The 14,610-nt window shown below is 32.9% G+C and overlaps 1 protein-coding gene across 3 annotated transcripts in view; it reads left to right on the forward strand.

Moving 5' to 3' along the window:
- Window positions 1-14,610, forward strand: part of LOC149726947 (midasin-like) — a 73,974-nt gene that overhangs the window by 34,795 nt on the left and 24,569 nt on the right. For all 3 annotated transcript variants that reach the window (XM_089890444.1, XM_089890446.1, XM_089890447.1), the window contains exons 52-74: window positions 102-235; window positions 612-697; window positions 1,194-1,257; window positions 1,315-1,438; window positions 1,792-1,908; window positions 2,874-2,969; window positions 3,527-4,931; window positions 6,003-6,149; window positions 6,582-6,785; window positions 7,063-7,149; window positions 7,658-7,783; window positions 8,147-8,321; window positions 8,581-8,623; window positions 8,959-9,093; window positions 9,154-9,259; window positions 9,546-9,888; window positions 9,970-10,205; window positions 10,778-10,985; window positions 11,922-12,062; window positions 12,576-12,750; window positions 13,340-13,454; window positions 13,928-14,180; window positions 14,335-14,496. In XM_089890444.1, the coding sequence (XP_089746570.1) occupies window positions 102-235; window positions 612-697; window positions 1,194-1,257; window positions 1,315-1,438; window positions 1,792-1,908; window positions 2,874-2,969; window positions 3,527-4,931; window positions 6,003-6,149; window positions 6,582-6,785; window positions 7,063-7,149; window positions 7,658-7,783; window positions 8,147-8,321; window positions 8,581-8,623; window positions 8,959-9,093; window positions 9,154-9,259; window positions 9,546-9,888; window positions 9,970-10,205; window positions 10,778-10,985; window positions 11,922-12,062; window positions 12,576-12,750; window positions 13,340-13,454; window positions 13,928-14,180; window positions 14,335-14,496 (4,682 nt within the window). The remainder of the gene's footprint in view (window positions 1-101; window positions 236-611; window positions 698-1,193; window positions 1,258-1,314; window positions 1,439-1,791; window positions 1,909-2,873; window positions 2,970-3,526; window positions 4,932-6,002; window positions 6,150-6,581; window positions 6,786-7,062; window positions 7,150-7,657; window positions 7,784-8,146; window positions 8,322-8,580; window positions 8,624-8,958; window positions 9,094-9,153; window positions 9,260-9,545; window positions 9,889-9,969; window positions 10,206-10,777; window positions 10,986-11,921; window positions 12,063-12,575; window positions 12,751-13,339; window positions 13,455-13,927; window positions 14,181-14,334; window positions 14,497-14,610) is intronic.

Genomic DNA, 14,610 nt, shown 5'->3' on the forward strand with positions numbered 1-14,610 from the left:
CAAAAATTATTTGAAATGAACTACTAAAACCGGTTTTTATTCACTGAATTTCTAGAGTTCAATGAAACTTGTTAGTAAACTAAAACATTTTATTTGACCAGTTCCCATGATTTCAACATTGGAGATGTAATTCAAAGTTTCTCACAAATTTTGGTTGAATCTGCGAACTATGAAGATTGGAAAGTAAGAGGGGAACTACTTGATGTGTTGGTACAAGGTGTATTGGATAGCACAGGTTAGTAAGAGTGGAGTGGTTTTTATAAGGTAACTTAAATTAGCGCCGTGGCAAAGTGGTTAGCGCGCCTGCCTGTAACCCAGAGGTAATGGGTTCAATGCTCGTCGCTGCTACCATTGTGTGCGTATGTGTCCTCAGGCAAGGCACTTAACGGCAATTGTTCCAACCTAGTGGGTACTAATGGGTTTTCCAAATTATCAGCCATACATAAAAAAAAATAATCACCCACAAAGTAACAAACATGGCAACTCGTAAGTTGGCATGAGGTGTATGAACACCCGTGTTATAATGACCGTCGTTTTCCGGCCACACGAAGACAAAGTAAGTTACATTTATTCATTTATTACATTTAAAGTTAAAATAGCATGGTTTTTAGGTCAACCAGAAGACTTGCAAAGAAAAACAAAATACAACAAGTTTTTCAGTGAATTACTGAGTGAGACATTTGCTTCTGTGAAACAGGTTTGTTGTTTTATTTTTTAAAATCTACTTTAAATAGTCTTTTTCTGTATACTTTTGTAGTTTTGTATAAGTTGTTATTCTACATTTTTTTTAGCATTTACATTGTTTTGCAATCTGATTTGTATTTTTTTCATGTGTCTAAAATTGCTGTTCCAGTAAATTTATTGAGTTTTTTGAATGGCGTTCTGCTGGTTTCTGGATGAACTGTAGCTTTTAAAAGTTTGATACAGATGCTTCTAAAAATATAAAGCAATGGTCATATTCTATGTATTTATTTTTATTGTGGCACTGTGGCAAAGTGGTTAGCGCACCTACCTCTAAAAAAATCTCCCAAAGTAATCACCATTAAAGTAACATACTTGGTAACTTGTAAGCTGGCACGATGTGTATGAAACAGAACACTCGTGTTATAATGACTGTCGTTTTCCGGCCACGCAGGGATAAAATAAGTTACATTCATTCTTATATAATTGTATTTATTCTCACAACACTTCAGGAAACACATAGAAATCTTCTACCATGGGATCCAAGATGGAATCTTCAACTTATGAAACAGCTTGGTTTGTATTTATATGATTTCTATGTTAAATAAGTTTTAAGTCGTTTTTCATTTTCAGGCACTTCGTGCTTGACCGAAGACAATTTGAAATCAGCCAATCACGCGCTTCGTATGAATTTTAAATTTCTGAAACTGGAAGAAGATTTGAAATTTATTGAATTCTCGAAAAGAAGAACAAAAAAGTAATTTAGTTTTGTCTTACAAAAGTATAAAATCTTGTGCCGTATTTTATTACTTTTTTTTATGTTAATTAAACCGAATGTTATAATATAGGTATCTAATATATGTACATATATATATGTGTAATTTTCCTTTTTTTTATCTAAAAAAATAGCTTTTTAACATTAAAATGCCATAACTCACTTTCAACATAAAAAGCGTCATATAGAAATGTTAAAACAACTTTTATTATAGAAATGTTAAAAACTTGAATGTTTTTTCATAGAACTGTTAAAATGCCACGTTGTTTTTTTCATAGAAATGTTAAACGACTTTCAATATGGAAATGTTAGAAAGTTGATTGTTTTTTTTCTAGAAATGTTAAAAATGCGACAATCCTTCAACTGTGCCATGGTTTAACCACGGGTAAGGTTTATCTGAGTGACCTTCCCAACAACTCGCTTCAACATTTGTACCAACTTTATTCTCAATGGTAAGTTAGAATATTATTTGTAAAAAATAAATAATAATAATAAATTGCAATAAATTTTGCAAAACTGACCCTGATCTGGTGCTCATTGATTTAAACGATTCTTGTGTAAAGAAATACAGTAAGGATCTAGTGCTACGAAAATGTAACAGACAAAAATCAAGTCTAACCATGAACAAAATTTAAGCAAAAAATTTAAGCCATTTAAGCAAAATATATATAGTAGGGTGGGGGAAGATGGGACACCTTTAGCACATTATATCCAAACATGGCGATCGTGTTTTAAACAATTAACAGCGGTCTATGGGAGTCGTGAGAATACGGTTTTATAAATATTTGATTTTTCTTTGTTTACTACGACATGTGGCGAGAAAATAGAATGATAAGGTATCCCATCTTTCCCCACCCTCCTATCTATCTTATATTATAAAATTTGCGGGATTTAATTTTTGTCCAATACGTTTTTATAGCACCAGATCCTTGTTGAGTCATAGCCAGCATTGTTATGTCATTATGAGCCCCTGGTTCCTTACAAAATGATGGTAAAATTCATGAATTTTTTTACATAACAGCTTTCTACAAATTATTTAAAATTTCTGAAACAGGACATCATCACTTACTATGTGTACCATAACTGTGTGCCAAGAGTAAGACCATAAGATCGACAATGACCATGAGGTCACAATGTATGCAGTAATGCACCAACCCCGGCCTAAGTATCAAATCCTCTGGCATGACTTGCAGTAGAATCTTACCCCTTTTGAAGAAAATGCTAGAAACTGAAAATATTGAATAAAATGCTAAAAACTTAAAAATGGAATAAAAGCCTAGAATCTCACCCCTATAGAATAAAATGCTAAAAAAACTAAAAATGTAGAATAAAATGCTGAAAACTAAAAATGTAGAATAAAATGCTGAAAACTAAAAATGTAGAATAAAATGCTGAAAACTAAAAGTTTTTTAAACAGGTGCAATTTACAAATTGAGCTTCCATCTTATCTAAAGCAAGAAGTTGATGAAATTGAATGTGAAGGAATTGTGCGACAAATATCTTATATCTGGAGGTTTGTGAGTGTGGTGTAAAGCGTATGTGTATGCGGTCTTTGAACTTGGTTTTTTAAAAAAAAACAGTTGTTCTTGCCTGGAAAAAAGTCTTATTAAGAGTTTAATGGATTTTTTTCGCAGATTTTAATTTAAAAAATGCAGATTTTCATTTAAATATTCTGTTACTTCTGTTACCAGGCATAATGTAAACTAGTTTTAGCCGGTTATTTGGTATAAATTAAAAATGCTATTTTATTTCAAACACTTCATCTGCTATTCGGAAAAAGACTTTATTATGATTTTGACGCGAATAGCAAACAACAAACTGGAACGAATAGAACATTTTTAATTTATACCAAATGACCTACTAAAGATTGATCTACGTTTAAAATACAATACTCTAACTTTGCTCAATTAATACTTAAAGTTACATACATGGTAACTCAAAAGCATTTTTGAAAATTAAACCTGTTTTAACTAATATAACTTCTAGTTGTCCTGCCACACAAGGATAAAATTACTTCTCTTCATATCCTAGCTTTTAAATGTTAGATTTACTAAAAATTTTTTTTTCTAGGTATTTCATGACACAGATGTTCCGTCTACCAATGTTCACAACTTGGTTTGTTCTACTGAAAAAAATGTTGCAAAAATTTACCACAAACATCGGATGTACTGACCATAACATACATCTAAGCATTGATGCTATTTCTAGAGCTTTAAACTTAAGCGCAGGGCGAGAAACACAACTTCAAAACAAAATCCGATGCAACCTATTTTCTACCCCGCCTTTTGAGAGTGAGGAGAAGTTTAACCTAAAATGCAGGGCGAGAAAATTGCTCCAAGATCTGAGTGATTTTGCTGTTAAGGTTTTTCAAGGGCAGTTGAAGACTGGGTTAAATTGGAGTTTTGTTTGTGAAATTGCGATGCAGATTTTGGATGTTGGTCAAAATGAAGAAGAAAATCTTTCAATGGATGTGGATGGGGAAGATTGTGATTCTTCCTCAATCCTCGCATCCAGGATGAAATCCTGTGGGATCCCTGTTTCCAAAGATCTTTGTGTCTTCGTACCTCCAATTGACGAGGATCACGCTGAAAAACAAGATTTTAATATTTCTATGTTTGGAGTAACGACACAGGATCAAAAAATGTGGAATTTATATGATTTCTATAGAATCCTTATAACTATAGGAACGCTCCACGAGGATTTGAAGTTTGATTCTCGATTTTTGTTCACTGGATTTGACGTAACTTGCCAAGCGCTTGCAGCAAAAAGTTTGTTTCAAGGTGGAAATTTTAACAAACGAAGATTTTTGTTGCAATCTATGTGGAAACAGACACCAGTGTTTAAAGAAATAGAGGCAGAGGTGTTTATGGAGGATTCCCATGACCCTAGTGACCTGTTAAAAGCTGGTGTGTCTGATTCCGTAGCTTTGGTATTATATGGAGCAGAATCATCAGTGGAAACAGAAGTAAAAAGTTATTGCGATTTTGGCAAGGGTGTTTTTGACAGTGTTGCCATTCCATTACGGGAGTTTAATGAGAAAGTTTTAAAGCTGGAAACACTGAAGAACGCGCTGTGGGTTAATAGTGTTTGTTTTAAACATAAAGCTGTTTGTGATGTCATAATGGATAAACCGCTCTATGATGTAACAATGGGTGTACTTGCTGCCTTTTTGACATCGCATAAAGCAATTTGTGATTTTGGAAAGAAAATGATCCTGCAAGCATTGAAAGAACAAGTTCAAAAATTCTGTGCAGCACTGAAGAATTTACTAACGCGCAACACTGCAAAAGATGTGGAAAAAAACAGGATTTTCGACATTCTTTTTCAATTTCAACCAATTCAAGATGATGTTATTCTCACAACTGTTGAAACAGATTGGTTCAAAACGATCCTCACCACATACTCAAAGTGTGTGAATCTTGTGTTACATCTTATGCATATAATACAAGGATCAAGGGATAGCTTTAACACTGAGGTATGTATGAATGTAATTTACTTTATCCTCGCGTGGCTGGTAAACGACGGTCATTATCACACGGGTGTTCTGGTTCATACATCTCGTGCCATCTTAGGAGTTACCATGTAAGTTACTTTGTGGGTGATTTTTTTGGGGATTTTTTTATGTATGGCTGATGATTTGGACAACCCATTAGTAACCACTTGGTTGGAGCAATTGTCGTTAAGTGTTTTGCCCAAGTACACATACACCTACAATGATAGCAGCGACGAGCCTTGAACCCATTACCTCTGGGTTACAGACAGCCGCACTAACCACTTTGCCACGGCGCCGGGCAATAGAGCCTGATATCTAGTGTGATTTTTGCACCAGGACTACATTTTGAGATTCAATCATTCTTTGCAGTTTTTTTTGTAAAATAATTATTTAGCAAATATACTGGTGTAATAATTAGTTTCGGTTCAATAATTGCTAGTTTGACCAATATATATGCATTCTATACCCATAAAAAATATAAATTATACTTTTTGGATGCACTTGGTAATACAAAACGAATACTGTGACATTTTCTCCTAACTGGTTTTTAATTGTATAATTTAAAAAAGATTTAACATTTTTTTATAATCCCAGAAAATATCTCCTGTTGTTACTCAATTTGTGTCTTGAAGTTACCAGCTATTCATTTACTTACTTAATTACTACTGTACCATTTTCTGCTTATTTTTGCAGAGTCTGTTAATTATATGGGCAAAATATATATTTCACATTATACAATTTGTTACATTTATGTCTGTTATTTCGTAGAACTTGAATGTAATTTACTTTATCCTTGCGTTGCCAGGAAACAACAGTCGTTAAACACGGGTGTTCTGTTTTATACACCTCGTGCCAGCTTACGAGTTACCATGTATGTTACTTTGTGGGTGATTCTTTTTTGTGGTTTTGCCGTTAAATGTCTTGCCCAAGGACACATACGCCCACAATGCTTGCAGTGATGAACCTAGAACCCGTTACCTCTGGGTTTCAGGGAGGCACTCTATCCACTTTGCCGGACATGTTTCTAACTCTCCTTCATTTCTTGTTTTCCAGGACAAAGATGCAATATCTGCGTGTTGGGAAACCACCAGTGAAATGTGGGTGTGGTGTGGGGTTCTACAGTTCACCCTTGTTACCCCACGTGGAAAAGTTGACCCTATTGAAAAACATAAAGCAAAAAATGAACTATTGAATGAAGAGGTGGGAATTAATTTTAATTGTTCTAATCATAAATGATTACATTTTTAATTGTTTTATTCATAAAAATTTTGTATTTTAATTAGAGTGTTTATAAATTCAACAAAACCAGGGCTTCAGTAGCGGCGTTTTATACAGTGCTTATAAAAAGGAAATGCATTGATTTTGCATTTTTATTGTTTTGTGTGTAAGGTATCATATACTAACCTAGGGGGTTTTCTGCTTATAAAATGATGTTAAAATATTAAAACTTAAATGTTAAACTAAGTGTAAAAATTAAAAAAAACAACGTTTTTTTCTACTAGAAACAGCCACTATAAGTGTTAAAACTTAAAAAAAAAACTTTATTTTTTATTTGTGCAATTTCTTTTTAATAAAAGCTTATACCAATATAAAGGATTTAAAATAAAACATAAACTGTTTATTATTTTCCAGGCCAATCATCTTCGCTGCATACTAAGTGTTCGTAACTTGAACCATCAGTGGTTGACAGGTCGTGACCTCTGGGTCAAAGGCCAAGTAATTCAGTCTGAGTGCGCTCACCCTCATGTTCAAACCTCATTGGACCGTTTAGATCATGTGACTGCGAGGGCCAATAAGAACGCAGAAAAGGTCGCTTACAGACCTAAGGACTCGCAGGTTCGAAAAATAATTGTTTCTTTAACATAAAATTAAATTTTTAGCTCTTTTAGTAAGAAAAATAGGCGTAACTTATTGATGATAAGACAAAATGTTTGAATAAATTTAATGTTTTATTACCGGAAAAGAATGTCTAAAAAAATATTTTAAAATATGAATTGCGAAACATGGTTGAATCTTAAAATGTACAGTCTGGGGTGTTATAACTTAATGATGAAATGTCTTTAAACCAATTTTAAGTTATGAAAACAGTTTTTAACGTTTTTATTTTATTCAGTTCATTGGACTGTCGAACGAATGTCATCATTTTGCTGAAAATATTATTTCTGTCACCGCACTAGAAGGAGCCATAGAACAGCTGAAGGTAAAAAAATCATTTTTTACTTGGTATTTTATAAAACGTTTTATCATATTCTATAAGAGAGGTCTCACAGTAATTCAGGGTATGGAACCTGAGGTTTAGACTGGAGTTTCTATTAGATTATAAAACTTACTCGCAATTATATTGTTATTGTTCGTATATAGCCCCTTGGCACAATGGCTAGTGCGCCTGCCTTTAACTTAGAGGTAATGGGTTCAAGACACGTCACTGATACCATTGTGGGCTTATGTGTCCTTGGGCAAGACACTTAACGGCAACTGCTCCAACCCAGTGGACCAAATCATCAGCCATACATAAAAGACAAAAAAGAATAACAAAATCCTTAAAAAAGTGACTTACAAAGTTACATATGTGGTAACTCGTAAGCAAGCACGAGGTGTATGAAACAGAACACCCAGGTTATAACGACTGTTGTTCCCCGCCATGTGAGGATAAATACCTCACATTAATTCACATTCAGTCAATAAGTCCACAATTGTGTTTGTTACAGAATAAAACCAACCATAACGCTGAAGATTGGATACAGAAGTCGCTCTTGACGTTTACCAAGTCGTTGGAGGGAAAATACCCTGCTTACCCCGATTTTGTGGCCCCAGTAGCCGATGCTATTCAGCAAGTAAGTCAAGAATAAATGGATATTATGAGCAATTTGAATTATAATTTTTTTTTGTGTTTTCTTTAGTATTTTTTATAACATTTAAACAATTTTTTGATTTTTTTGATTTTTTTAAAAATAGTTTGAAAATTTTCCTGCAAGTCACTTAATGACTATTGCTCCAACCCAGTGGTCACTTATGGGTTGTCTAAATTATCAGCCATATAATACGAAAAAACATTCAAAAGTATTCACTTACAAAGTCACACATATGTGATAACTCGTAAGCGGGCATGAGGTGTATGTAACAGAACCCCAGTGTTATAATGACTGTTGTTGCCCGCTGGCCGCTGTATAAGGATAAATAAGTAATTCTAATTTCAGATGCGATTCGGACTTCGAATTTTAAAAGGTGTTTCTCAACTTGTCAACACTACCAACAATTCAACAATTTCAACAAACCAGTTTATCAACGGAGTGGTATCAACACAAATTTCAACAGAAATCAACAATTACTTGGATGCAGAGCAAGAAATAAAATCTCTGCTACAAAGAAAAGGTGAAACTATAAAATTTATTATAAATATGTTTTTTTTTTCAAAAAAGGACACAAACGCATATTGTTACAAAAAAAAAGAAAAGTTTTTAATATATCAAAATGTTTCAAACCGGTCAAATTGTGTAAAAAACTGTATAAGGGTTTTTTAATTTTTTTTAATTGCAAATATCGAAGTGTTAAACTGCTTGTTGTTTAAGTTAGGTGTACTGCCATAAATATCAGAGAGATAATTTATTTAAACTGACTTTCATTTTTTTAGTTTCAACTGAAACACAAGGGGTACAAAGATCTTTAGAAGAATGGTAAGTGATTGGGACTTGTATGTGTTTTTGATTACGTAGTGTTTAATAATTAGTATTTTATTTAATAAGATATTTATATTTTTACTGTGGTAAGATTTTTATTTTTATCATAATCTCTATGTTGCCTCATGTCATTGTTAATTATTGGTTTGTCACAATTTTTTATTTATTGTTTTATATTTTAAGTTTATTTTCATTTCTTATGTTTAATGTTGTGATTTTGTGTTAGTGTATAAGCTAAACTTGTATGCCAGAGAGACATTCTAAAATTACAACAACTTTTTGTTTGGTGTGACTTTGAGTTAATTTTTAGTAATAATTAACTTATTTTTTAGTGTCCGAGTTTTGTTCTTGGTTGATGTTACTAGTTCTGTCCGAAACAATGGGTATTGTGACGTCACAACTGTACTTTCATTGTTGGAATCTATCGTAGCAAATTGGAACGAGCAACAGGAAAAAATAGAGCGAGAGTGAGACACATACACCATTATGACATCATAGAGGTCATTGTTAACATCCTCTTTAAACAGGGAAGCTGCAAAAGCAAGTTTGTTTAAATACAAAGTTGAGAAACATGAAAATAATGAGGACGATGAAGAAAAAGAGTTTGAAGAAATGTTTCCGGGTTTTAATCAGGTGAAAATAAAGTTCTTTTTTAGTTTAATTTTAGTTAAAAAATTTTGCAGAAGGGGTAATAGGCTATTCAAGTCTAAATCCCCCAAAAACTTAACTTGTTTAAGGTTACTACTATTTTAAACTGAAATTTAATTTTTTTAATGAAATATTTTTTTTTTTTTTTGTTAACATGATTGGATTTGAACCTAGTACCATGTGGTCTGATTCTGCAAATTAATTTTTAACTATCTTCCCCATGCCGTGCCATGCGCAATGATTCTTTTGTTGAAATTGTTTGTTTTTTTAGGGTTTGGAATTTGGGGAGGATGTTACGTTGGATGGAACAGCCGATGACATCACACATGATTCACAAAAAGATTTATCCGAGAAATTGTTCGAATTTGCCGTTCTCATGCACCAGGAAATTATCTCGGCAACACTGAAAAATGAAACCAAAGAAAAAGCAAAAAATGTTTCTGATCTGGAAACACTTTTTTCTAATAAAGTCATGGCATCACTGCTGGGTCATCACATGATGGCTCCCGTGATTCGAACCTTGTATCCATGGTTACGAGGGCAAGATATTGATCATGGGCTTATGAGATTTCACGTGATGGCAGCTGCTCATATGAAAAATCTTCTCACAAATGGTGAGTTCAAAGTTAAAAAATTTAATTGTAATAAAGTATATATCAATTTTTGGGTCATTTCATTTTTTATTTTTTTTCCAGAAATTTCTTTAAAAAATTTCAACGTGTATTCCGATTCCAACCCACACGAGGTCAGCAGATGCATCGTCGTTTTACAAGATCTCTATGGTTCTGTGTCGAAACATTTAGAGGAATGGCCGGAACACCCTGTGTTAGGCCACCTTGTGGTCATAATTGATCGAATTTTATCGTTTTGCGTAAATGAGCCGATTATGAAATACATCTCTGGTTTAGAGCTTCTTCTGGAAAAATCTCAGGTTAGAAGTTATATTTTTTTGTATTTTTCACCACATTTCAACCTGTTTGTGCATTTTGGTTTGTTTTTTTACACAAGTTAGAACGAAATTTACGACAAAATTATTTTAAGTTGTTGTTTATTTATAAGAACCTGCTTAAAACAACTGTTGTAAGGTTCTGGGTTCAAAGCTTGATGAAGCTGTTTAAGATCTATATCAGTAAGACAGACTGATAGGGATGATAGAATTAAGCTTTGAACTTGGAATCTCCTGGTTTCAAGCAAAGTACTGTAACCACTGAGCCAGGACACATTTGCTTAACAATATTTAAAAAAATCAATAACAAAAATGCACCACTAACCTTAACACCCATTTAAGGTCAGGCAGAATCAAATCAAAATCTGAAAATTCTACATTTTATATGGGTTTTTATAATATTTGATTGTCTCTAAATTTAATGGTTGAATCTGAATACCTATCATCACAGAATATTTGGATGCAATCGAATATTACATACTCAAATTCAACAAATCCAAATAATTTGGATCTAACACCACCCCCACAGAACAAAAAAATATAAATAAAATTTCAAGGAATGGGAATCGAATGCAAGTCGTCACGTGTCTCTCTCCCGCCACCTAGAGGAAATTACGACCCTCATTCTCGACTGGCGAAAGATGGAATTAAAGGGCTGGTATCGTTTGCTCGATCAAGCGGAAAGCTCGGCTCGCTCTAGCTCCACCAAGTGGTGGTTTTATGTTTACCAACTTGTCGAGGATTGTGTTCGGAAAACTGATGAGGGTAAGTAATGTTGTGTGTGTTTACCTGGGATTTATATATATGAAAACACCATGTGTGTCTGGTGTATAAGAAACACTTATGTTATAACTCAAGAGTGAGCATAAGGTGTATAAATACGCTTTGTGTGTTTTGTGTATAAGAAGACACCATGTTATAACTTAACAGTGAGCATAAGGTGTATGAATACACCTTGTGTGTCTGGTATATAAAAAGACACCCATGTTATAACTGGATAGTAAGCATGAGGTGTATGAATACACCATGTTTGCCTGGTGTATAAGAAGACACCTATGTTATAATTTGACAGTGAGCATGAGGTGTATGAATACACCATGTTTGCCTGGTGTATAAGAAGACACCTATGTTATAATTTGGCAGTGAGCATGAGGTGTATGAATACACCATGTTTGCCTGGTGTATAAGAAGACACCTATGTTATAATTTGGCAGTGAGCATGAGGTGTATGAATACACCATGTTTGCCTGGTGTATAAGAAGACACCTATGTTATAATTTGGCAGTGAGCATGAGGTGTATGAATACACCATGTTTGCCTGGTGTATAAGAAGACACCTATGTTATAATTTGGCAGTGAGCATGAGGTGTATGAATACACCATGTTTGCCTGGTGTATAAGAAGACACCTATGTTATAATTTGCCAGTGAGCATGAGGTGTATTGTATGGATACATCAGGTGTGTTTGGTGTATAAGAAGACACCCATGTTATAACTGGATAGTAAGCATGAGGTGTATGGATACACCATGTATGTCTGGTGTATAAGAAGACACCCATTTTATAACTTGACAGTAAGCAAGAGGTCATGAGGTGTATGAATACACCATGTGTGTTTAGTGTAAAAGAAGACACCCATGTTATAACTCGACAGTCGACAGTGTGCATGAGGTACACAAACAAAATTAATTCTTTTCAACAGACAACTATTCATCTGTTGTTGATGATGTCATCACTTCAATGCAAAAATTTGTTGAAAGTTCTTCGTTGATTGAATTTGTTGATAGAGTTGGTTTGTTGAAACTATTTCATCAACATCTTGTTTTCAAAGGGGAAAGCAAAAGTAAGTGTTGTGTATTTGTAGATTTAATTGTGTTTTTTTAACAATTTGCGTAAAAATACATAGTTTTCATTTTTTAATAATATAGCATATTAAACAAAAGGACAAATTGTTGACGTATAGCAGTTAATAGGTTAATTTTTATTTTAATAAAGTGTTTGTCTCTTTTTTTGTGTTTTTTAATTATGTGTTTGTTCTTTAAAAAAAAAGATAACATGTACGTATGGCATATGCTAATAGTTTGAATGAATAAATATAAATGAAACTTGCTTTAAACTCGGATAGGACAGAATAGTTTTGACAACCCATTAGTGACCACTGGGTTGGAGCAATTGCTGTTAAGAGTCTTGCCCAAGGACACATACGCCTACAATCATAGCAGTGAACAGCCTTGAACCCATTACCTCTGGGTTGGAGGCGCTAATCACTTTGCCTTGGCGTCAGACTGCATTTGAAAAATGTTTTGTCATCTATACTATACAATTTTTAACCTATTTAAAAATTTTTTTTTTTTAGACAAACTGTGTATGGTGCTGCATAACCTTGCTTCATATTATGAACAATTTATTGAAACTGCTCAAAATCGGATTCAATCAGTTCGAAAACCAATTGAAAAAGATTTGAAAAATTTTGTCAAGATCGCAAAATGGAACGACATTAATTTTTATGCTGTTAAAGACTCAACTGCAAAGTAATTGCAGAAATTAGTTCTAAAGCATTTGAAATGTTTATAATTATAAAAATATATAAAATAAAAATATTTATAAAAAAAATAAAAGAAGCGTTATAAAAAAAATTAAAAGTTTGTGATAAAAATATTTATAAAAAAAACTATAGTGATGATCTTATGTTAACATAGCCAATAATCCATGTTAATTTTTTCTAAAACAAATTATACATGATAGCAACAACAAAAGAATATAGTAGGGTGGGGGAAGATGGGACACCTTTAGCACATAATATCTAAGTATCCTGATCATGTTTTAAACAATTAACAACAGTCTATGGGAGTCGTGAGGATATAGTTTTATAATTCTTTGAATGTTCTTCATTTACTACTAAATGGGACGAGAAAATAGAGCTAAAAAGTGTCCCATCTTCCCCCACCCTACTGTATATGTATAACCGGAAATGAAAACATTTCGTAAGAATATTTACAAAATTTTACTATTTTTTTTTATTTTGTAAAATTGTTTTGTTAAATTTTTTATAGTATATTTAAAATGTTTTTATATAAAATATTTTTTTAGTTGAAATAACATGGACTTTTTTCCATACAGAACCCACAGAAGTTTGTTTAAATTCGTTAAGAAATACAGACAAGCGTTAAAAGAACCTTGTTCGATAAACGTCCTCAAATCAAACAGTTCATCAAAGTTTAACAAACATCCTGAAGTAAGATAACAACTTTTGTTTTACCGTTACTACCGGTCTTTTCGCTTTTGTAAATTCTACCTTCTTCGTTATCGTGACCAAAGATTCAAAATAAATTTTATTCATTTAAGATTTAAAAGGGCATACCAACAAAAAATCCAAATTTTTTTATAGGAAATCAGAACTTTTCTTTTTTGAAACTTTGATGGTATCTTTAGATCACATTCAAGCATATATCCATATACAAATTACGATTTTTTGTTGGTATGCCCATTTAATGTTTTACCAATTCCATATTTTGAACTTAAAAATATCCTAATTTAATATTTTAGTAGATTAAGCGTGGTTTAAAAAAAATTTGTTTTTTGAATATTTTGCTCTAAATATGTTGTTGCTGCCAGGTGATGTATTATAAGTGTGAAAGTGATTTTTTTGGTCATTTTGTTTTTTTGTGACGTTATCATGCCGTAAACTGATACATTTACTTTTCACAGAATTTTGAATCAAAGGGAAAGCAGATATGCATGTCATGGAAATCTCATACATCAGACCTTTTAGCAAATAAACCAAAAAATCTCGAAAAAATTGAATTTCCAAAAACTGTTCAAGAAACAGCACCACCTAGTTGTAAAGTTTTGCTTCGCTTGCCGACAGTTTCCGCTAAACTGAGGAAACACTGTCTTAAGTGGCAGAAAAATGAGAATGACGTCATTCCAAATGATGCAATCGCAGCAGAAGAAACAATTGGTGTGTTTTTTTTATTAAAAATCAATTTTTTTAAAAAATGATGATGTCATCACTTATGATGTCATCGCAGCAGAAGCAACAATTGGTGTGTTTTCTTTATTAAAAATAAAACTTCCATAAATTGATGATGTCATCACTTATGATGTCATCGCAGGTGATGTCATCGAGCACTTCATCGAACTTCGTTCTTTGGAGCCCACAACACCGCCCTCCAGTGACAAGGACAACCGAGAGAAGCGACTATCAGAAGCGAAACATATTCAAGCAAGGAAGAGAAAAACTTTGTCCGAACTTTTTAAACTTTTAACTTCGTTAGGTAAGTTTTGCATAAAAAACTTAAAAATGGTTGCAACAATTTTATAAATGCACTAATTTATCACAACGGCCTATAACTGTGTGTTTATAGTTCTATTCTTTAAATATTTAATTT

Source organism: Ciona robusta, chromosome 12 (genome assembly GCF_009617815.1).
Source record: "Ciona robusta chromosome 12, ASM961781v2".
Taxonomy (NCBI): Eukaryota; Metazoa; Chordata; class Ascidiacea; order Phlebobranchia; family Cionidae; genus Ciona; species Ciona robusta.